General features: G+C 44.9%; 1 protein-coding gene across 1 annotated transcript in view; it reads left to right on the top strand.

Annotated features, from left to right (window-relative positions):
- The window catches only part of LOC125939873 (uncharacterized), a 70,603-nt gene that overhangs the window by 18,576 nt on the left and 27,201 nt on the right, over positions 1 to 24,826 (top strand). Inside the window, exons 7-10 of the mRNA XM_049655378.1 lie at positions 14,445 to 14,452; positions 16,822 to 16,973; positions 20,647 to 20,706; positions 24,247 to 24,368. Coding sequence (XP_049511335.1) covers positions 14,445 to 14,452; positions 16,822 to 16,973; positions 20,647 to 20,706; positions 24,247 to 24,368 — 342 coding nt within the window. The remainder of the gene's footprint in view (positions 1 to 14,444; positions 14,453 to 16,821; positions 16,974 to 20,646; positions 20,707 to 24,246; positions 24,369 to 24,826) is intronic.

The following is a 24,826-nucleotide window of genomic DNA, read 5'->3' on the forward strand; positions in this document are numbered from 1 at the left end:
TTTGTAACAAAAAACTTGGTCCGAACCTCTTTCTGCAATGACGTACGCTTCGCACCTGTTCAAAGTGCCCTGAAAAAAACTAATAGTTCACTCTGAAATTATAGCGTCAAGCTCCCAAAACAACCTTTCTCTGCAACAAATCTCCAGAGAGATTGCACCAGCATACAAACACAAATGCATGTGAAAAATGCACATCCGTTATAGTGGCTCTTCGTCACTGAAATGCTCCGTGTACGCAACAACGAGAACTTCTGTTACTTTTTCACGTTGGATTCTCGCTTTGAGTGCACGGAATAAAATTCTGAGCGTCAGGTTGCGCGTGAATGCCCTGTGAAAACGGACATACGTAATCCTTTAGTTGAATGTAAGGACTTGGTAGCATTCCTTCCATTCATCGCAGGAAGTGTGAAGTTTTCGCATGATAGGCCATTGCTATTACTTTCTCTCGGCGACATTCTGTACACTGCTTATTCTCGCATAGTTTGTAGCTGTAAGTGGTATTGTTTAAAGTTCATGGGCGTTTTGACCGTAAAACACAGTGCAATACCACGAGCAACGCAGCAAGTGTGCGGCTAAGTTCACTGTAGGAGCGTCTCGATACCAACGGCGTTATATCGTAAGGTTGTTCCATTGTGACTTCATTCAAATATCCTCGAGTTATTAGCCTAATCGCTGCTGCAAGCAAGGGCCGTGACCGCAAGGTTGTTTCATTAGTCCAATCAAACCCTTTCTTTCTTTATAGGAGGCGACTTTGGTTTCAAAGTGAATAGCATTGACTACCGCGACCTGTTTTTTCTATCCAATTCTCTGATGAGAAGGAGAGCGCGCAAAAGAGGAGTGAATTCCGTGGGGCTTAGCTAGCGCAGTAAAAGTAGATAAAAGGATGAGGAGAGTGGTGCCGGCGTTTCCGATTGGTGCCTCTCCCTTGCTTACTGTGCCTTGGCTCGTACCGCAGCATTGGCCTAGTGGTTGAGAATCCGCCTCGTATGCGGGAGGTACCAAGTTCAAATCTCAGTGTGGCTGGCAACCCACCGTTTTTTTCTCTAATGGGTAGACCTGTGGTAGATATGGTAATGGGTAGAGAATCCAAAGGCGTCCCCATGTCAATGGGCATGTGGGGCGCCCACGTCGGAAATGGTCGCCATGCGAGCGGTCCAAAGCTCACCTTTAAGAAACAAAAGCTCAGCCATAAAAAAGAAAGGAAAAAGTACAATCGGGGCCTTAAGTATTAGCTGAAACAAGGTGAGCGTCGTGACACATGACACTAAAAGCGGTCATATGTGGTGACGCTAGAAGAGATCACCAACGGCTCCGACATGGACACCACCCCTGTGATCATCGTTGGAGGCTTCATTGTTTGACAATTCAAAAACAGACAAAATATGGATCACTGAGTTTGTGCTAGAAGACTTTGGTTTGAAGTGTCACATCAATCCAAGTCACTCAAAAATGGTCGTGTATAGATGAACTTTGGCCTAGATTCTGTCTAAGGGACTAACCGAACAAGTCAGTGTATATTATAGTAATCAGAAAGCTGTCATAACTACCATTGCCAGATTGTGAAAATAAATATACTTCCCTTGTCCAACCCTGTGTCATGTGCCAGCTTAGCTGTTCATCCACCTTCACAGAGTTGAATGGCTGCAACTTTTTGGCCTCGGTTTCACATAATGATGTAATGCTAGAAACGCCGTGTCATTTGCTCTTGTCTCGTGGATGATATAAATATAGGTTCAAATAAAATCTATATCCCATTTCTCGCCGAGAGTAGGTACAATACCCGAGTGCGCCGAGAGTAGGTACGAGAGTAGGTAGTAGTAGCCCATACATTTACACTCGCGCACACCTGTATACACGCACAAAAATGTCCGCACGCACGAAGACTGAAATGTACGCATAAACAAACGTGCGTATGCTAGCAGACACATACACGCACTCGTGCGCACGCAGATTCAAATGCAGACACAAATAAGCGCGCATGCACAAACTCAAGTACATGCGCACGCACGCCTCAAGACGATCACGCGCAAATACACTCCATTTGCCTCCCTGCGGCCTCGCAAAACCCTGCGCGTGCAAACAAAATGAATGAGACTCGCTCGATCTGCAATTACTATTAAAAGGCCAGCTGTAATAAATCGCCTTACGGTTTAAATTTGTCGCTTCTTCAAGTCAATAGGGCTATTTTTTTTGTTTAGCCTACACTGGTTACACGAGTGTAGCTAGAGTAGCGGTGTGACAGCGATGCCTTGAAGAAAATTGTTTGAGGACGACTGTGTGATGGCGATGACTAACAAAGACGAAATTACGAGAGTAGGACATGTATGTTACACTGACGACGATGGAATGACCTTGATGACATCCCTACGGCGCTATGACAGCGAATGTAAGGAGACAACTGTATGACGACGATGCAATGACGAGGATGGCACGACAACGGCTGTAGGACAAGGGGAGGATGACAAGTGGATGATGACAATCATGCGACGATTCCTGTATCATGACACCTGTACACGAGGATGGCGTTACGACGACATCACGACGAATCGAAGATGAAGCTGAAGTGACGACGATGGTATGATCAAGACAGTATAACAACGAAGCCCTGACAAGGGGCGCATGATAGCGACTGTCTGACATTGACAGCATGGCAAGGGCGGCATAATCACGATTGAATGACGACAGTATGATTATCATAGAATGTCTAAGAAAGATTAATGTCGACGGAACGATGAAGGCGGTATGACGAGGGCGGAATGACGACAAGGGGATGACATTAGTGGAGCGATAACTACGAGAAAACGATAGCGTGATCATGACGGCATGGCGACGACTGCGTAACAACGATTCCGTGATGAGGACGGCATGACGAGAGTCGGATGGCAACGCTGTAATGACGACGATGCACCGACCAGGATGGCATCATGGCCACGAACACATTTTTTTGGTCCAAGCGATTAGAATAACATGTACCGCTGGTTAGGAGTAGTAGGCATGACGACAGTCTGACAAGAGTCAGGTCGCGAAGCTGGAATGACGAGCGACGACGATTGCAATGTGACAACGAGTGCATGAAGACTGTATGATGACGATCGCGTCACGAGGATGACATGTCGAAAGACGTATGGAAAAACTGGAATGACGATTATGCAACGACCACGGAGGCATCACGACCACCAGGCCACACCTAGTGACCCGAGCTGTTATACAACTTTGGCCACTGGGTCAGGGTATAAGGTGTGACGGCGACGGAATGACGAGAGTGCGATCTCGAAGCTAGAATGACGACGATGAAGGCATCACGACCACGAGCAAATGCTTATCGGTCTAAGCAGATAGACCATCTTGGGACGCTGGGTCGACGTAAGTGGCTCGATAGATAGATAGATAGAGGCAGGCATACAGACAGACTGACATCCTCATAACAGCTGAAGTAGGCAAATAATGAGATCTGATTATGAGGCAAACCATATTGAAGATCTCCAAAATAATTTCACCTCGTGCGCTTCATCAACGGAACTTAATTGAATTACACGAGCGCATTTGCATTATTCCCGTCCCAACTTACAGTTGAGGAAAACAATGTTGCGCACGGCAAACGCCTGGCACGCAAGTTTGCACGAAGGAACGAGTAACCTGCCCACTGGTTCTCTTGTGCAAGCTTCTGTGTTAAGACACTGGTCATGTGCGTTATTGTTTCGCAGACGTTAACTTGCACCATTTTTCAAATGTTTGGGATGCGCGTACACAAACGAAGTTAGAAATGGAGGTATCTGAAACTTGGTCCCGGAATATAGATGCATCTATGTCTTCTACTGTTTCTGATAACAGTGGCTATTTTACTAAAACACGTTTCACTTATTTATTGCTATGGGTGCTAAAAAGAAAATGAGCGTGGTATCATTAACGGTACATAAGTAACATTACATTTTCCTCTAATATAAAATAAATGTCGCCAAAAGAAACCCACCTTGGCAACGAAAGTTGAAGGTCCTGCTCAAAGAACGTTCTGAAGGAAATAATTAAAGTCGGATTCGGAATGGCTTTTATTCATAACTGATGCAGGCCACTGCGCAGCTGCCTGCGATAATATTATGTACAGCATCAGGATTACCTATAAATTGCTCTTAGCAAAAATTCTAGCATAAGAGCTTTTACAGCGTAAGCTGGTACGGCTCATTCCAATAGCTGTTTCGGTTCGCGTTGGTGTCCGCCGCCGCCCCGTAACCGCTATCGCTGGAAATGCGAAAAAGTACCAGTTCTCCACCGGGATCAAACCCCAGGTACTCTAGCCAGATACTCTACCACTGAGCTACGCAAGCGCTTGCTTTCGGCCAGCGGAAATGCCCTATTAGGCAAGCGCGCAGGAGCAGACAACTGAAGCCTCCGCCAGTATGGTGGCGCCATCTAGGTAAGGTGCTTGCAAACGCAGCGCGTGCAGGTGCAGATGACAATATGCGATTCAGGCGAGGTGCGCAATCAACGCACTCCCGAGCTGCCGAGCCTCCACCAGTGTAGTGGCGCCATCTAGTTAAGGTCAAATGCGGCGTGCCCGACATGTAAGTTGCAGTTGTAAGGCTTGATCGGGCTCAGCAGACTGCTGTGCAGAGAGCATTACAAGCCGCAGCTCGCCGTTGACGCCGGGCGGACAGTTAAGATTTTTCTCGTCAAAACGAGACGAACAGACTGCCGCGAAAACCCTCTTGTGCGTGGTGCCCAAATTGGAGCTACTCTTGAGCCGTTCCACCAGCTTACGCTGTGACTGTGCTGCGTGTGCCGCGCAGGCCTGTGACTTTTAGGGGTGAAGCTCCTTAGGGTGTGGGTCTGTCCCTCCTCTCTAGTATTTAGTAGTAGTAGGTAGCCACGTCTACTTTTATGAAAAAAAAATTCCGAAAGTTGTGTCCGTAGCGCGGAATCGAACCAGGGACCCATCGCTTCCGAACGCGTGGCGCTAATCACTACGCCACGAAGCGCACATGGACACACGCACCACGATGACAATAAATACCCAGCATTAACAAAAGACTGCGCGTTTCTAACGCGTTTGTGCTAGCGCGTTACGGCCCGTGTAAGAAGCTGGTGTAAGACGCTGTGGCCTCTCCGCATTACCCCCGTATCCATAAACGCTCCTCGACTTGAACTTGACTTGCCACCGCCTTGGGCAGCGCGTTCGAAACGCATTGAAGGCGGTGGCAAGTCAAGTTCAAGTCGAGGAGCGTTTATGAATACGGGAGTTATACTCTCTCAGCAGTCACGTGATGGCGTCGGCAAACGCGGTGCACGTTCCGGCATGTGTAAATGGCTGCGTAAGACGCTGTGGCCTCTCCCCCTTACTAGAGAGTACTGCACGTTTCTAACGCATTTGTGCTAGCGTCCCCTTAAGCGGGAGATGGTGCAATTATAATGAAGGGCGCTGTTATAAAATAGGAATGACGTCACATATGGCGCGTGTCATTGGTGAAAGTCAATCGTTCGATTTAGTGTGGCGAGACTGGGCGAATTACACGAAAGATTCACGGTTTACCGATGATTCCCTCCAGAGCTTTGCCCACTCATCATCATTCACCCCGTGGATATGCGGTGTTTTTTTTTTCTTGAACACGACCATAAATGTCTGACATCATAGCATATTCTTCCGATTGCTTTTCTTCTTCCTTGTTTTTTTTTTTATTGAGGCTTCGTGGCACTAGCTGTTTTTGACTTTCAATAGTCTTGCTAAATTGAATAGCGAAAGTGCACGAACTTCACGAAAATAACAACCCGCGACATTTTTGCATTTCTCATGGCTGTGCCATATTCAAAATGTATATAAGTAATTTCTAACATGTCGATCACAGACGATTTCGTACGGCTATATAAAATTTTCGCGATGAAATGGTTTCGGGTAGCGTTCTTGCGTCTCGCCATCCTGGAGCTTGCTTGGATTGTGAATTTAACCAAGGCTGCTCAACATAGTAAGTTTCGCTTTGTTTTTTATAGTATTATACAAAAATAGAGGTGAACTTGTAGGAAAAATCACGTCTAGTACTGTGGCGAGTGTTGTTGCCACCTTTGCCACGTAGCTATGGCGGAGTTTCCGCCATGTCACCGCATCGCCCAGCGAGGTACTGCTTCTACTGCTGCGCATCCCCCATTCTTGGCCTCGAAATGAAGAGCTCGTTAGAGCACTCTGAAAATTACTTGAAGGCGTCTTGTCTGGTAGCTGTTCGGGCTATCTTAGCAGAAGGAACTCGACCGTCGCCTCACCGCATCATCGTCCTACAAGACTATACTCAGCGTCTTACACCTAATGGCATTCGCCGTTTACTCTGAATCTTCAACATCAGCTTCGTGCCTAAAGCAACTGTCTAGCAGGCTCCACTTAACAACGGCCTGGCCGGTCTGCGAAGTAGGTAATCCGTCGCCTGAGCACCAGTTTTAAGGCAAGCTGTCGAGGACTGCAAAGCTTCTTTGTGTGACGGCACTCAGTGGTTTCTCATCATGCTCACTCGGGACTTTTCACAGATACTTCTCGCCCTGCCGTTGGTGCCTTGGACAGCCCTTGGAATCCGTTAGCGTTCTTCTCTAAGAAACTCTGAACCTACAAGTTGCACATTTTCACCGTCAGCTCCGTCAGTACGGCCCCTGCTCTGACGAACTGGTCAGCTTATTATAGGCAGCTTCTCGAACTCTACGAGGCAGCTCAGCACTTTCGGCACATCTTCAAAGCACAGAACTGCACTATCCATACAGACCATAAACCTCTCACCTTCGCCATCTCCCGACGCCGCGATATAGTCTATCCAGTCCAATAGAACCAGTCATCGTTCATAGCCCAGTTTACCACCGACATCCAGGATATGAGTGGGATGGATACTGTAGGTGCCAGCACGCACCCTGTGTCCCCGCCTTGAACTCTTCGCCGGTGACCAACAATGTATTTCACCGAGGCTTAGAGAACAGACACTGAACTCCAGAAACTAGTTAAAGACGACTTTTTGCTTCAGGTACAGCGAGTTCTCGTCCCTCGTTCATGAAACAATGATTGACAATGACCCTGACCCTACATTTCTTCACCATATCGCCTCGCCCTTCTTAAACAGTGGCAAAACGTCAGCCTATAATACCGAATCAGATCCCACCTATTTCGTCGCCTGGCTCCGACTTACCATGACCACTCTCCGTCTATTGCCAGCAATGCATCAGTTCAAACCCACGGCCTTTGTCTCTAAGGGCATGAATACACTCGTATATCCGCGATGACAGCGCTCGTCGGCCTTTCCAATCACTTTACACCCGACCTTACTCTGTCATCCACCGAGACGGCCAAACTTTCACCTTGCACGTCACCACGAATGACGTCCACGTCATCATCGACAGAATGAAGCCTTGACACAGTCTTCCTAACACGTAACCAATACGTAACGCACATCCGGTAGTTATGAGCGCTCCACACATCCACCGTCACCGTACACTACCAGTTCTCGAAGCCGGGTGCGTTTCATCCGCTTCTATCAACCTTGAGTGCTCTTCACTCCTGCAGGGGCAAGGGGGTGGAAGTGAAGTGGCCACGCGGTTATGCCGGTCCGTGTCCCTGCTTCAGCATGCCAGCTGGTCTGCTGCGTGCAGCGTGTTTTTAGCACGGAGGAGAGCTGCCGATCAGAGTATTCTGAAATTGGCTGGGGGGGGGGCGTCTTCTGTGGCAGCAAGGCAGCATTAATGTTTCCCAGCAAAATACCGAGCCTGACTAGCAGCGCAGTTAACACATCGGCTGAGCGTAGCTGAGGCTGCTGCTGCCTCAAAACTATATGCTATGCACTTGACGCTGGGCGTTTACTGGAGGAATAATCAAGCATATGTTGGTTTTCAGCATGAGATTCGTGACTGGGTAATCCCACAATACATATTGTAAAATTATTTCAATATTAATATGGTACGGAAACTATTCTGGAATGTTTACTGGGTTTCTAATTTCTAAAACCCACCTGTTTAGTAGTGTGTTCTTCAACTATTTGTAGTGCGTGCGGTTGTTTGCTCTACATTGAAAATCTCTACCAGCAAAAAAATGGTAGCACTTTGCTACTTTCAAACTTATACCAATAAAATATTTCCTGAATTTTTACACGAGCAATATAAAAGTGGTTATGAATATTACCAAATACAGGGCGACAATTCAGTTTTTATAAACTCTATTTGTCCAAGCTTGGGGGCATCGATTATGCAACCATACTCAGCCCAACACTCAACCTTCGTGAATTACGAAGTCAGTTCAGTAAATGATGCAAAAAATAATGTATACGGGAAACAAGATGATGCTGTCAACTTTGGGTTTTCGAAGAATCTGCGAAAAACGCAAAAGCTATTCCTTACTGCATTTCATCAGTGGTGTGTTTGATGCTCTGCTTGCTTTATTGTTTGAATCTGCGGTCCCTGAATTGCAGATGGCACAAATGAATAAATTCGAGTGAACAAAAATTCATGCTCTATTTACAACGGTCATGATATCAATAATGCTGAAATGCACGTGATTTCCCGAAACTGAAGCCGTTGAATTTCCGCGTTAACTCTGCAGGATACTTAGTGGCCTTACAAGAGATTTCATAGACCTCTGTTTGCAAATTTATGAAGCATAAACAATAAAAGTGAGAACAGTGTGAATAGAAAATAAATAGAAATAGAAAAATTTTTTTCACCTCACCTGGTCTAAAAGAAACCCGCTGTAGACTAAAGTGTTGACAAAGTTGCAAAACTGCATATTTATCATGTGAAATGCACAGTCTGCGCATCGCATGCAACAAGAACGACTAGTCGCGATTTAGGCTGAAATAGTTTGGTTTGCAGTGAAGCGTGCAGAATGTGGCTTGCGCAGGAAATACGACATTGAAACCTGGTGAAAAAATGGGGAGACGCTTAAGCTTCGTCTTTAGGAGTATAACGCAATAGTATTAAAGGGTACTCCAGTGCTTCTCACGCTTACCAGCAACTGCAGCCTATGCCACCGTAATCTTTACCGGGAAGGGCTTGCAGCAAACGCTTTGCACGAAAGCGAGCTTACAGCTTCTTTTTTATTTTTTACCCCGCAAGGCCTGCATCGCCGCTGCCATGTATCCACGAAGTTTAGTGCCATCTGGGGTGCTGCAAGGAACCGACCGGAGCAGGCGTCCCGCACCGCTCTGTGATTGGTAGAAACATGGCTCGCGCCGTGCTGTGATTGGTAGAAAAAATCACTGATGGTCAATGTATGGTCAACGCCGAATTTTCCGCGTAAGCGGGCCCTTAATGCTATCGCTTTAAGATTGCGCAAGAAATTTATATATAGCTTCTGTTTCTTAGTAGAGACAGCACCAGGGTTCCAGCAGTTTCTTTATAAGTAAGGTATGCAAAACAACAACTTCCTTGCCACGACGAAATGTAGTTTGTCGCTGGTGAAATTGCGCTCATTCGGTGAGGAAGTGTTCCACAGAAGTGTCAGAATGTACGTAGTCTGAAGTGGACCTTTTCCTAATCTGGTATATAAAGGACCCGGCGGGCGAACACCACTTCGAGACGCAGATGATGCATGAGTGTGTCTAGTTGTCGTTCTTTGTTAGTGTTTGGTGAAAAGTGTAACAAATGATCCAGGTTATACAAGACAGAAAATCTCGTCCGCACATTGAAACACGGAGACTTCAATATTTTTTGCATCAGTCCCTCAAGCTCTGCTTCGTCGTAGGATGTAGCGCATTGTCTATGTGAAAGGTAATTAATTGTATAAGCTGCAAGAACCATTCTATGTTACTTCATTACCAGTTATTCCAGCGTGGCTTGGGTCCATTGCAAACGGATATGGTGACTATACCAAGAGGCGCGGGTAAATATTTCCTCAATATTATAGGAGAACGCAAAGCGTTCACCAAGAAAATGACAATTCTTGAGTGTCTACAGAGTTTCTCTTGAGGCACAGTAGATTGCCTAAATTCAACTGTGTGAATTTACAACCATAAATGTAGGATGTTGTGTGGTACGCGCTAGCTCTGCGGTGTAGACGAAATTTTATTAGGCTGATGGTCACTTTTCTTCCAATTCTTATGCCGAGTTGTAAAAAGCAGCTGTCTAACTAACGTTCGTCTTTGCTGTATCTGTGAAAACAAACGTGCCACTCTGTAAGAGCCTCATAAGCAAGAAAGAGCCGTAGAAACATTTCCCGCATTGGATGACTCCAGGACCTTTTACTTTGTATCTGGAAGTGGGAACACTTCTGATGATCTTTTTAGATGCCAAGGAAAATGATTTACGCCGGAAAGAAGAATATGGTATTATTGCGGATATGAATTCTGTAAAGCTCACCACAACTGAAAGATATGTCCACACCTGTACATCAGCTTGCTTTTTTTAGCTGAATATTGTGTCGCGATAGGAAACGGAGAAAATGCCATACATTTCGTGTGCGCTAAAAGCCTGCTTCAGTTGCTTCAGCTCAAAAAACAGTGCTAAGCTTTCGATGAGGCACTACAAGACATATCCTCGAATTTCTGGCTAATATTTTGACCAATACGCATTCGCGAAATTGAGGTAGCAATGTATACCAAACGAGCAGCAGGAAGTGTCTTGAAGAATAAGTGCGACACGTAGTCCAATCCGTGACTCAGGCCTGCAACCTAATTTGACACATGTTGTGCTCCTAAGGGCATTCAAGGAATGCTTAACCCGCTCCTCAAGGGACGTTATGTGAGCATTTAATGAATGCGATCTATCAAGTGTAATTACCAGGAAAGCGATAATTCACAGCAATCTGGATAGGGATGTAGTCAATTGTGAGGAAATGAGCTTTAACACGTCTTCTTGTGAATTGCGAATTAGGAGGTTTCTGAGACAAAAATACATACCACTCTCCTTTAAGAAACGTGTTGTAAGATCAGTGCCATCTTAAGTATTACCTTATTTTTCTCGGAACACTTCATTGCCTTAGCAAAGTACCATCTGCCTAAACAGAAAGATCAGCTTTGGGAGGCAAGAGAAAGGCAAGTTAGCTAAGACTGACGTTGAAAATACACTATTTAGAACACTTTTGCCTCCATAAAAACAATTTGCTGAAGTTGAAAGTCAAAATCTAGCACAATATCCTTCTTTGTACACCGTCATCGCTCAGGTTGCAGAGCATGTGTACATGACTTACGGTAACAAAATCTGGACGGGTGTTTAGAAATGTTTCTGCTGTAATTGTGACTGAAGCTTTTTAATGCTCCCATTACGTTACAAAAGCGAACTACACAATCCAGCGCCTTCCGCCGAAGTGACAAACTATACAGTTGTTCTGAGAGTCTCCCACTGCATCCAGTAGATCATTGCAATCTCTTCGTTACCATACTCTGCATTATCTTGCTGATTGTGTTGATTCGACTCATTCGTCGGTAGAGAGCAACCAACTCGCAGGTTGTCCAGGAATGAGTATTGTGACAATTTAGGAATCTATCCAGGCATGAGAAACCAACTCACAATCTCATCTTTGCAAACCTTGCTAAGTCGTATGCCGCATCTGAGCAATTGCAGGCATTGCTCTGCTTTGGTGAGTTCCTGCTGTGCAAGGTGCATTGTGCTCCATTGCCAGATTATCGTGAGAGCATCAGCTAGTTCGTTGTTTGTATTCGAGCGGAACAGTATCGAAACGTGGACGACTCGTCTGTTGCTGTTCTGAGTGGCGTCTCATTTTGGCGGCAGTTCCACCAGTTGTCATCAGCAGTAGAAAAAAAAATCCCCGACGATTACGATACTCCCTAATGAGAAATTTCAGCGCAGCAGCAAAGGTATTTTCATTCCGCGATATATTAACTGGCGCGGACAATCTGTCTAGTGCGGCACGTTGCGAACGGAGAGAAGTACGGCGCGAATGCCTCGCTAATCGGGAGATAACGAGAGGCGGCGCGTAGGTGACGCATGGGCGCGATTCACAGCAGCCGCCCCAGACAGGTCTCCACTCATACAGCGCTTTGTTTCCATATAAACGACGCGCTACTCTGGCGCCATCGTCGCCGCAAAGCTGGTCTTCCACGGCACTATGCGTTTCTTCACACGCTTGCGCCATACCTTCCCCCTGCGTTTTCCTCCTCGCGTTACCTTCGGTATCGCCGTCTTTCATCTGCCGCTGCTCTCCTCGTGCCTTTTCATCCTTCGTTGTGTTCAATCACTCGGTTACGAGGAACAACGCGGACACTCGCCGCAGGAGTGGGTGCCTAATAGCTGCGCTCTAAAACAGCTGCGATGCAATCTGGCCAGTGAACGGTGCATATTCTACTTCAATCCTGTGTTGATCTGCGCCTCCAGGATCTTGCGCTGTTTCGCGAGCCTTGCATTCAACTTCTACAGCGTAACTATTATGGGCTCATTCCAATAGCCATTTCGGGTCGGGATGATGCCGCCGCGCAGCCGCTATCGCCGGAAACGAGAAAAAAGTACCCGATTCCCGCCGGGATCGAGCCCGCGACCACTGCGTGGGAGCCGGATACTCTACCCCTGAGCCACGGAAGCGCTTGCTATCGGGCTGCGGAAAATACGCTATAAGGCAAACGCAGGGGGAGACGATCCGAGCCTCCGCCAGTATGGTGGCGCAATCTAGGTAAGATGCCTGCAAACGCAGCGTCCGCAGGCGCAGACGACGATATGCGATTCAGAAGAGGCGCGCGATCAACGCGCTCCCGAGCTGCCGAGCCTCCGCCAGTATGGTGGCGCCATCTAGTTAAGGTGCCTGCAAACGCGGCGCGCTCGACATGTAAGTTGCAGGTGTAAGACTTGATCGGGCTAGCAGACTGCTGTGCAGAGAGCATTACAAACCGCAGCTCGCCGTCGACGCCGGGCGGACAGTTCAGATCGTTCTCGTCAAAACGCGGCGAACAGACTGCTGTGAAGACCCTGTTGCGCGTGGTGCCCAAATTGCAGCTACTCTTGAGCCGCTCCACCAGCTTACGCTGTGACTGTGCTGCGTGTGCCGCGCAGGGCTGTGACTTTTTGAAGAGAAGGTCTGCTTTGGCGAATTCAGACCGGATTGTGCTGTGGGACATGGCTGTCTAGCCGCCACTTTCTGACCACTTTTACCGAATTAAGGTGATTGGAGGAGTTAGAGCGTGCGTATAGGGCAAAAATGCATCACAATGAAGATTGGAACAAAAATGACCCACCAAGTTACGTAGAGGTACGAAAGAATAACAATGCGTAATAATAGCTAAAAGGTCGAAATCGAACGAAGATGCATTCGTTAATAATGTGGGATAATAAACCTCGAACCGGAAGTGTGGCTTTACTGAACAAAAAGTAATGGCCGATCACGGTGATAGTATCATCTATAAATGTGGGTCGATCTAATGGTAAGGCTGTCTCAACAACAAAGAACACAGTACACAAGTGTGCTGCAAAGTACCTTGCCTTTCTTCGATAGCAACCGCTCTTGATCGCTGTTATTTTTCACGTTTAAAGACCGAGAGTCCTGCAGGGCATAAATCACGGTGTCAATATCAAAAATACATCAATTTCAGCCATGCTGGTAGATAGAAGTGCATGCCTTCCCTTGACTTGGAGTGTGCTATCGTGATAGCCGAGGACAGCTAATTCGAAACAATTTTCGGTCAGACAAGCAATGTTATGTTCACTTATGGCGCAACATAAAGAGAAAACAAAGTGACAAGGAACCAGCAGACACCGGAAAGTATTCCGTATTCTTTCCCTAGTAGACAATATTTCCTAGCTTGATGACTGCTAACTGTAAAAATTTTCAGCGCAAACAAACAATGTTACGTTTATTTAAGGCATACTAGAACACAACGAAACGAAAGGGTGACAACAGACACTGGTAAGTTTCGCATATTGTTTCATTTGAGCCAAGTAATGAATTCTGGGAAAGTTTCCCAAGGAATTATGGCTCAATTACAGCGCTACACCACAGTGTGCAGTGTGCACAAAAGAAGTTTCGCTGTGTCCGTCCTTTCGCCGTTTCCGCTACGCGATCATCAGGTCACCGTCGTTCATATTGTTATCCGCCCCCCCCTCCCGGATTAATCACACCATCAGCATAACCTCCGTTGTAAGACCAACAAAGCAAAACATTGCCCGTCACTGCTGCTGGAGATAAAATAATTCAGTTGTGACACTTTACCGTAGGGATTTGAGCGTCGCACACGCCGACCGCTGTGATATCACTGGAAATTTGAGCTTCGCAGTTTATGCGGTGTTTTTTGTGGTGGACAGAGTGCGTGCTTTGGCCATTTTCAGGTATTTCGCAAGACGATACAAGCAGTACTGTAGTGGTCGAAATCAACGTTAAGCGCATTTCAATGTCAGTGTTATTTTAGAAAAGACTTCGCGAATATACGAGGACACAGTAAGCAGTGAAAGTGTGGGCTTTGACGCAGTGTGTAAGCTTGAAAGCTTACTGCTATCGCAAAGAAATTTGTTTAAGGTTAGTATAATGTGACAGTCTGATCTTTCTTGGTTTACAGAATACAAGGTGTGATTCAGCGAAGACAGGTACAATGTATTATATAGGATGGAAATGATTACTTTCATCTTTATTATTTTTTTATTTCTTGGATGAAGGTTAAGGAGGAGACGTAGTATTCCCTACTACAATGTTTGGCAAACGTGTTACCCTCAATGCTACCGTAAAACAAGTATCAATTTCGGCCTATATCTTTGGTCATTGATTTGTAGCGCGCGCTTGCCACAGCCGAATGGAAAGCTGCGTTCTCAAATGCCTTTTCTGCACCAGAGCTTTGTCCGCGCCGCTTCTGGCATCCGTGTTTTCGGAAGCTACTTATTTAACAACAGTGTACTTCACTGAACCAATCTTGAAACCATTTCAGCGTGCCCTATAGCATATCCACGTTAGCGGGCAGTTATAGTATGCAGGCAAAGCGACGAAGCCTTGTTAGCCCTTCAACGCCTAAAATCTTTCCCCCCAAAAGTTGGACACATTTCTGCACATTATTTACAGAAAGCTATTGCTGAATAAATGCCGTTTCTAAAAATACATACTGCATTTGGTTGTCCTCCTATATTAACCGAAAATGTTATTGTAAGGCATCTATAAACTTCTGGATAGAGATTTTGCCTGAGCACTTATGTAAGACTGGAGCAATATTATCTGAACTGATTGAAGCAAAGTGAACAGAAATTATCAAAAACATGTTAAATGCATGGCGAAAAAATGTGTTGATGAATGCAGCTTATCTCCGCCAAGCAACAATTCTTCTTCTTTCTGTGGTTTTACGTGCCAAAACCAGTTCTGATAATGAAGAACGCTGTAGTGAAGGGCTCATGATTAATGTTGACCACCTGGGGTTCTTTAACGTTCACTACAACACAAGCACACGTGCGTTTTTGCATTTCGCCTCCATCGAAATGCGACCGCCGCAGCCGGGATTTGAACCCGCGACCTCATGCTAAGTAGCGCAACGCCTTAGCTTAATGAGCCGCCCCGGCGGGTTTGCAAGCAACAATTGGCAGTCACTTTAGCATACGCAAAACAAAGGGTAAAGGTAAAAGCTTGCGCACTCAAGAAGCATTCTATAAATTACTTGACATTCTTATTCCAATGCGTTGTTACTTCTTATTACTTGTTGTTTCCGACCAAAGGTAGCGAGCTTGAGTTCCATAATAGATGCTATCTTCATGAACAATGACTTAATTAACCGCACCCTAATTAACGCCAAAGGTCGTGGATTCGACTCCCACCAAAGGTCGTGGGGTCGAGTGCATTCTGTAATAGTTACTTGTATCTTAATTAACTTCGCCTTAAGGCCAAAGGCGGTCTGTAATAATTAACTGTCTTAATTAACGTCGCCTAAACGCCAAAGGCGGTGTGTTCGACTCCCACATAAGCTCGAGGGTTGGACTCCCGCTGGAGGTCATGGGTTCGAGTGCCTGAATTAACTCTGTTTACGGTGATGACTGTGACCCGCGCACCATCAACATTGTTGCGTGATCGTTGCTTCACCAGCGCACCATCATAATTGTCGCACAAGCAAAACGACGACGATGGTGACCCGCACACCATCAAAATTGTTGCGTGAGCGTTTGCATACAGAGTAAGACACAGTGTCAGGTTGACGTAGTAAGTAAATTAGAACACCGAGTTGTCATCATGTACGATTTCGCTTCGACGACACGGTTTTCGCTCAAGGAAGTTGAAGGTCGACTGATCGATGAGATATACTTGTCAAGGCCACAACTCTTAATAACAGTTGTAGCCTTGACAAGTACGGATTGAATTCGCTGATATTGGGACGAAAACCTCGAACGAGTACAGCTAGGGCTTGGTAGTTAAATGACTAGAAGGATTTGGGAAATGTCTTTTGTACTGCACTGAACAGATCCGAAGAGCCACCGAACTACTTAAAACCATTTCTTTTGTTCTTTTCCGAACCTTAAGAGCCGCAGGTAGAACCTGATGGGATCGGTTTCGGGGCGCTCGACTTTGTCTCCTTTGGCGTTCTTTGCTGTATCAATAAGGGCGCTCCCATTACACCAATAATGATCTACGAAGTAGCGGTTTCACAGCACTGCTAGGTATTAGTTCACTTACAAAATGACGGCACGCCTTTTGGTCCGGGTGCTGTGTCAGTTCGCCAAAGATTACATATCTCTGTTCCGGTAACCGGCAACACCGTGCACTTACCTGACTAACATTTTAATAGTGCTTCAGGCAAACTCATGGCCGTGTTTCCCTCTTTCCGGCCAAAATGATCATAGATCCAACGCGAGCACATACTGAGTTTTACGTTTGGATAGCTCAAACTTACGAATCATGGTGTGCGCTCTGTGCTAATGTTTTCTGAATTTGCCCGTCAACCTTGGCTATTGTTCTCTATGTTGCAGAAACCATGAGAGGACAGCGCATCGGCGAACGTGTATCGTTGTATGCTCATATCACCTACGATGCAATGTACATCAACGCATACATGACGAAACTTGGCAATGCTGGTTACAATGCAATTGCAGAGAAGCACTTTGACGAACTGTTTGATAAGGTGATTACACAATCAACGCCTTTCTGTAACTAATGAAAAATATTCCTAGCACAAAAAAAGCAAATATGCCTTGCTCTCACCAGGAAACTAAAGTCACCTCACTCACGCCATAACCCGTGAGTTGACAATTTTCTAATTAGTAATTTATCCTGCATAACTCTGTAGCTTGTCCCCTTTGTCAATTTAGCCTTTTAGTTTATAGACTCAGCGTGTTCTATTTGTTGGGTGCGTCGGGTGAGTCCCAGTGGCGAGATGTTTCTCAGATATTCCCAAATTCTTGAAATTATCCGAAACGTAAGTTTTAGCCTTAGCTTGTAAACACACAAGAAATTTCAGGTTCACTTATAATACGATATAGTGACACGATAGCTGGCGCAATATAATGGGCAGCAAATATTGCTGTTTTTCGTTTAATACTGGTTGGAGCAAACGTTCTCAGAAATGCGTGAGCAATCAGTTTTCGATAAAGAGACTTTCTTCAGTAGCGAGTCTAGTTGATATCTGTTTATGAAGGTGGTGCGGCTGGGGCTTAAACACATAGTCTAAGCCCGTCGCGTTTCGTGGTAAAAAGCCTATAAAAACGCATGTACTCAGAGAATGTGTCGGAATGCTGTAGTATTATAATGCAAGGCGTATGGCATTAGAACATGCATTGTATTGATTCTTTAGCATGTCTTCTTGAACCAATTTTTTTATTATATGGTATTTAGGAGATGTTGGCGCCTTTAATTGGCGCCGGCTACTCCTTTTCACATAGAGGTATGAAAGAAAAAATAAGAATGAACCTGAATGAAAAGAAGAATGAACGCATTAAAATTAAATGTCAACTCCAAATCACAATAACACAAAGTCCATTCAATAAGTGCACTAATACCACACTAATACTGAAAGTCAACTCAGAAACACAGCAACACAAAGTTCAGTTCACAAAGGCGCATTAAGTTAAACACAAAGTCCAGTCACATAAGTATACTAATGTCACACTGAGACTGAAAGTCCACTCAGAAAAAGGGCACACAAAGTTCAGTCACATAGCTGCACTTAAGTAATCACAAATTCCGGTCACGTAATTATACTAAAATCACGGCACATAAGATAGCATGGATTCGATTCAAAAGAAACTACATCAACCCAGGTGGCGAATTGACCATAGAGTGAGTTTATCACAAATAAACACTCTTTTCAATAGTTTCCGAGAATATTGCTCACTTCTAGAAATCTTTGGAGGGCCATTAACGCTCGTCTTTGCAACGAATATGTTGGCCAAGGACCTAATATCTTCCTGAGGCTGAAGGGCCTGCGGTCTAATGTCTCTAAATAACGTGCTAAACGTTGTCTGTGTGTATCGTGTCGCGGACATTCTAACAGAAGATGCTGCACATCCTCATCCGCGTGGCCACAAGTACATTCCGGACTATCAGCTCTTGATATTTTTTGTAGAAAATGTTTTGTGTACGCGGTACCGAGCCGCAGACGGTGAATGAGTGTTTCGAAGGCTCTGGTTGTATTTAATGTGGACGGGATTTTGAATTGAAGTGCAGGGTCAATGTGAAATAAATCAGAATATTTCGAGTTCTGATCAAACCATGCCGCTTTGCAACCACGGACTGAGATCTGTCTTAGTATGTGTCGCAATTCTCCTTGCGTTATAGGGAGACCGTGTGTGTCGGTATTGATATGCGCTTGTCTAGCAGCTATGTCTGCTGCAACATTCCCAGGGATATTGCAGTCCCCAGGTATCCATTGGAACATTATTGTGCGAGTTTTTTCACGTGCTTTTGTGAGTTCCTTTAGTGTCTCATAAACTAACGCCATGTTTTGGGTATTGCTGATGCCACCACGAAGTGACGACAAAGCTGCTTGTGAGTCACAGAGGATGACCCATTGGTTCCCTTTTTGCGTTGAATTTATGTATCGTAACACAGACGATATAGCAAAAAGCTCTGCTGTAGTTGATGATGTCGTTAGAGAAAGTTTAAACGTCTGTATTCTGTTCTATTCTGGAATGACAAAGGCAGCTGTAGAAGAATTTGTTTGACAAGAACCGTCTGTATACGCTTGAATATATCCAGGGTAGCGAAAGTATATCTGGTACAGCGCCAGTTGTTGGGCTGCTAGCATAAACATGTCTCGTTTGCGAATAATTCCGTCAACCGAAAATTCAATTTTTGGGGCGACAAGTCGCCATGGAGGGTAGGAAATATCTGAGATCCAAAATTCGTTGTGTGGTAGTACATTTTTTTGCACCTGAGTCACAGTATTGATATTCGCCCTGTCTCTCTCAATAAGTGTAATGGCTAGTGGGTGCCTTATGTGCTGCACTGAAACGCGAAAGTAGTGTCGACAGGTTTCAACCGTCCTCATAATTGGGAATGGAGGATGACGTGCCTCTGCAATTACTAAGGAACTTGAGGTTGCTCTGGGAACACCTAAGCATACTCTAAGGCTCCGACCTATTAACCGTTGAAGTCGCTCTTCAGATGAACGGGAGATTCTATGCAGAACAGGTGATGAATAAGCTATTTTTTTGCTTTATAAGTGCATTATGCACTTTCAGTAGAGAAGAAACCGACCCTCCCCATGTCGTGCCTGCTATGCGGTGAAGAACATTTATTGTTGAGTTTATTTGTTCTTCGAGTGCTTTAATGTGAGCATTGCAAGAAAGTTGTCTGTCTAGTATAACCTACAGAAATATGTGTTGTTTTACTATGTCTAAACGTTGCCCCTTAAGGCACAGCTGAAAGTCTTTTAGGCATCCTCTGGTAAATGGTAGCACAGCCGTCTTACTGTAAGATAGCTCCATTCCTCTTTCTTTTAAGAATTTGTCCACAATGTTTAGGCCTTCCTGCAAAGTTGAGTGAACAAGGCTAGCACATGAACCAGAGGCCGAAATACAAACATCATCCGCATATATAGAGTAGTGTAGTGGAGGTGGAAGTCTCCGTGGTAAATCCGCCATTACACAAAGAGAAACGGGCTTAAGACACTGCCTTGTGGGACTCCTTGAATAAGATTATGAGAGGAACTTTTTTCTTCGATTGTTTGAATAAATATTGATCTGCCATTCAAGAAGTTGGATATCCAACGTAGCGTCCTTCCATAAACTCCCAGTTCTAGCAGACCACACAATATATGAGCATGACTGACTGTGTCGAAGGCTCGCTTAATGTCTAAAAAAACCGCTATTGTGACACTTCCCTTAGCTCGTTCCTGTTCAACATAGGTGACGATATCCAAAATTGCATCCATGGTGCATCGCCGCCTTCGAAATCCTGTCATGCGATCTGGAAGTACTTCTGTTTGCTCACACCACCATTGCAGCCTAGTGTCAATCATTTTCTCCATGACCTTGCACAGACAGCTCGCCAGGCTCACAGGACGAAAAGACTGAAGAGATAAAGGAGTTTTACCAGGCTTCAATATAGGTATCACACGTGCTGTTTTCCAAGAGTCAGGCACATACTCCTTTTTCCACAAGTCATTCAGAAACATGGCCTAAATGCCGGGTGAAGGGTTGATAGGGGAATGGACAACATATTGTTAAAACGCGTGAAACAGTCGGCGAAGGCCACTTATTTGACATATTGGCTCAGCTCTACTGAGTGCAGGTTACTGTTTATGGTCATGCATTGCAAAGAACGGAATTATAATAACATATATTTACTTATTTCAGGTGCAAGATTACTTAAAGAAGCATTCAATATTTATAAAAATCATCATCTCAAGTGTTAGGGTAAGTTTGATAAAAGTGATATAAATATCTGTTTGAGAGTTGCATTGCCAATAATATAACGTGTACGCAGGAAAAATACGAAGGAGAACGAAAAGTAACAAAAATTGTTTTGATTTATTACGACAGTACTTAAATCGATTGCTCCCGCGCTTCATCTATTGTTCACTGCTTTTCAGCAACGCTTTCAAACTTAGGACCTTCAGAGATTGAATCGTTTTTTCTAACTGAAGGGGTCCTGAAACACTCTTCCGCCTCATCATACAATGTTCTCACTAATAAAGGATGTCATCTTGGAAATATCCTGTTACAAATACACTTCGGATCTGTCGAATATAAGTGGAGTTCGAGATAGTTATCACACCGATGCGCTGCTTTCACTCGTTTTCGTCTGCACTGGCACCCTGGTGCTACATGCACAAAATGACATGAGGGCAAGGTCCCAGTCGAAAATTGCGCCTTTTGTTTTAACGAGAAGCTGTCTTTGCCTGCCATTCCATAGTTTCACCTGGGTCGGTCGGTCGCTGGTCGGATTCTCACCGAGTAGATTCGTATTAACTTAAAAAGTTTGCGTACCTTGCACTAGCGGCGCAAAGCTAAAGAAACAGTGGAGCTGATCGGCACTTAGCACTACCAAGTCATACCCAGCATTTTCCAGAATTTATTGATTATTGTTTGATTATTGATTAGCTATTGATTGGCTATCGCAAGGTATTGGCCACGTATTTGGGCTAGGCTAAGCACTACCAAGTCATTCCCAGCATTTTGCGGAATTTATTGATTATTGTTTGATTAGCTATTCATTAGCTTTCGCATAATACTGCAGTGTGGCAAGGTATTCGCCACGTATTTGGGCTAGGCACCTTCGCTAGTTCACAGGTGTATGTAACATTGCGCTTGGAGCCTTTCTGCACTACCGCCAGGATCGGCCCGCATTTTCTTTTTGCTCTACACGGACTAACGGTCGGCCTAAACAGCTCCGCGAATAAAAAAAAAAAAAAGAAGAAGAAGAGCGTCCCGCGGTGCGATTCGAACCTCAGCCTGAATTACCTTAGGTAATACCGTGGTTGTGGTAAACATTTTTATTAGGTATTAAAACACAAGCGTACTTGAAAATACCTCAAATTTTTTTATACTTCCAGAGTCCTTGTCCTATATAAATGGTTGAACATAAAATTACGGGGAATGCTTAGAACTTTCTAAGAATGTGACGGCGAAAGCATAGTTGGAACCACAGCGATGAGGAATGAAGCTCTGAGCCCACGCGGCGACGTATACAAAGCGCACGAGCGCGCGGCCGCCGTTTCCAGAACGTCCTACGAGCGCCGCCACTGACATATCACTCCTCCTCCGCAGCGCCACCACCGTGCTTGCCCTCCAAGCCCCTACTACGCTGGTGCTTATATTTCATTCCTCCTCCCCAGCGCTACCGTTGCCCTTTCCTTTCTTCTCCCTAGCGCCACTTTTGCCCTTTCCTAGCGCGATTGGAAGTATGGGAACGCTAGCAGAGCATTGCATTTGCAAACGTTAGCGCTGGCGCCATTACTTCTTTCCAGATTCCATGCACCGCCTCATAAGCACTGCAGCACAAAAGTCGTCTATGTTGCATTATTGCTGCATTCCGCTTCCCCTTTATTTTTAGCGGCGTAAGAGCCAGCTGTGGAAGAATACTACGAACGCGCGAGCAGTAGCACGAGCGCGAGGCGAGCTCGCTCACTTTTTCTGTACCTCACAGCGACGTTGAAACACGTAGATCTAAGGCTTCCGCCTTAATAAATGATGACAAATGCAGCATATCACGTCGTTTATTGTTTCAGAAAGGCAGAATTCTGCTATATTTTTGCTAGCTCGGAACAGGAGTGTTGAAGTTATTTGCTGCGCCTGATTTCTTGACTAGCGTATTTCATCTAATCAACTTATATACCGCCTACATCATAAGACATTTAGTTGTTTTGTCGACACTTGCGCATCTGTATGTAAATTTAGCGCACTGATTGTCAAGTTCAGCAACAAGTATCTCCGAACACAAGCGTTCTAAACGTTTTCAACCAATAGATTTGTGTCCGCACTTGGTTGTGCTCAAGCACCAGATATAGAAATGTACGCCCTATAACAGCATACATTTACACACACCATGCACAGTGGTACAAAAATGTAAGAATGCCTGAAGAGAAATGTTTCTGGTCTAGTAAAAATAAATGGTTGAAGGCGCATTACTTTCACTGGAATATTGTACCCCAATAATGCGAATGATATAACAGGTAAATAACAAAGTTTAATTTGCTTATTTATTGACTGGGCGAGTACGCGAAACTTGTGTCAGCAAAAGTGCGTAAACCAGCAAAGGAAGCAGAATTTACTTAACCAGCATAGCTTTTCAAAGAAGTATCAACGTTGGATTCTTAAGTTTCATATAAAAACTGGTTGAACTGCAGCCCTACCTTGCACAAAGAATAGTAGTAACAATTACGAGAACAATTGTTCAATGACAAAGGGCTGTGATGACCCGAAAGGTCATCCGAACAAAAAACATATCGTCATGTTGTAGTGATGCGGACGAATCAAACAGTAACTGTCGGCCAACAGTAACTGTGACCTCCTTTTTATTGTGAGAATCTGTGCTCAGAAAAGCAAGTGGCACTCAAAGCACGGCAGTGGCGGGCACAGTCGGCGATCATTGAAATGTGATCTGCTGGTCAGCCGCGTTGGCTTAATTACCTAACCATGGTACACACCAGCCTAATTATTTCCTGGAGCTCCCGTACGTTCTAGAGTGTACACCACTTCCATGTGGTGCATGCAATCTAATTACAGGCAAAATTGTTTCGCTACAATACTAGCAGCAAAAATCCAGAAAGTTCCAACCCATGAAGGTGCCTATAGCGCCGAGAGGTAACATACTGACAGAGATAGCCCCTGCATTCACTTACACATTTGTTTGCGCAACGTATTTTTGCCATCTCTGAGGAGCGGTGGTAAGCAATAGCCCACGAACGTAAATCTTAGTGTATATTGACCATTTTGCTTCCGTAAAGCATCTTCATTTTACTTCTGGGTGAAACCTACCGCTACAGACAATCCTTTGATGAAGGTACCACCATGTTTGACGTGATGGTTCACGTGGGGCGCTTAGGTAGCCATTGCAAAATGATATGTACTTTCTCGCAATCCTTACCACCAATTATTAACTGGAGCATGTAATTCGAACGTGTGATTTGATTCATTTTGTAAAGAAACGTAACATAAGTGATGGTGCAATATTTATATATGTATTTACTCTGTATGATGACTTAGCATAAAATGCCGAAATGCCCTTCACTTGTTTTTATGGACTCTCCAAGGACTTGACAGTATGTCAATTTCATACATTTATGAACACTCGACCGCAATTCGTGACTGAAGGGGATAGGCCGGTTAAAGACGTTCGCCGACAAACATAAACAATTTATACATGTATGAATATTGGGGTTCCACCAAGACCATTGTAGAATAGTGGAAATGTGGCATTTCTGAAACTTTTGCGGAAACTGAACATTTTTCTAGAAATATCCACTTTCGGTCAAGCACGGCAGTGTGGTCGACGCCCGGAGAACATTGAGGAGCGTCGAAAACTATGGAAAATCTCTACATAAATCTAACAACACTGTATTTTACCACTTCACTGGGTGAGTTGACAATACAATCATATTAAGCGAAGCTTTGTTCGCCTTTTTCACGGGGTTTGGCGTTCCTTGTCGCTGGTACACGGAGTTGTGAATATACATAGGCAACTTGGGACACTGGATATACTGGATGATCGCTTGCCAAGTAAATAAATTGGGTCAGTGCATATATGTCCGAATACACAACTTACTGCTAGCGGCTGTCCGGCCTAGTAGAGAACTTGGATCACTGGGTATGATACCATTGGGTATGCACCCGAATAGACAATTTTGCCACTCGGCTGTGCCACTAATTATGGGTCCCTTCTCGGCCAATCCTCCTAAATGAATGGGCTATTTTTAGCCAAGGATTATACAAGCCTTAAACGTAATTGAATACCTGTGCCCTGCTTCTTTGTGCATACACCACTTTTGAACAGTGTACAAGCATGATACATCAACTTCCTGCTCTTGAAGAAGAT

Source organism: Dermacentor silvarum, chromosome 9 (genome assembly GCF_013339745.2).
Source record: "Dermacentor silvarum isolate Dsil-2018 chromosome 9, BIME_Dsil_1.4, whole genome shotgun sequence".
NCBI classification, from domain to species: domain Eukaryota; kingdom Metazoa; phylum Arthropoda; class Arachnida; order Ixodida; family Ixodidae; genus Dermacentor; species Dermacentor silvarum.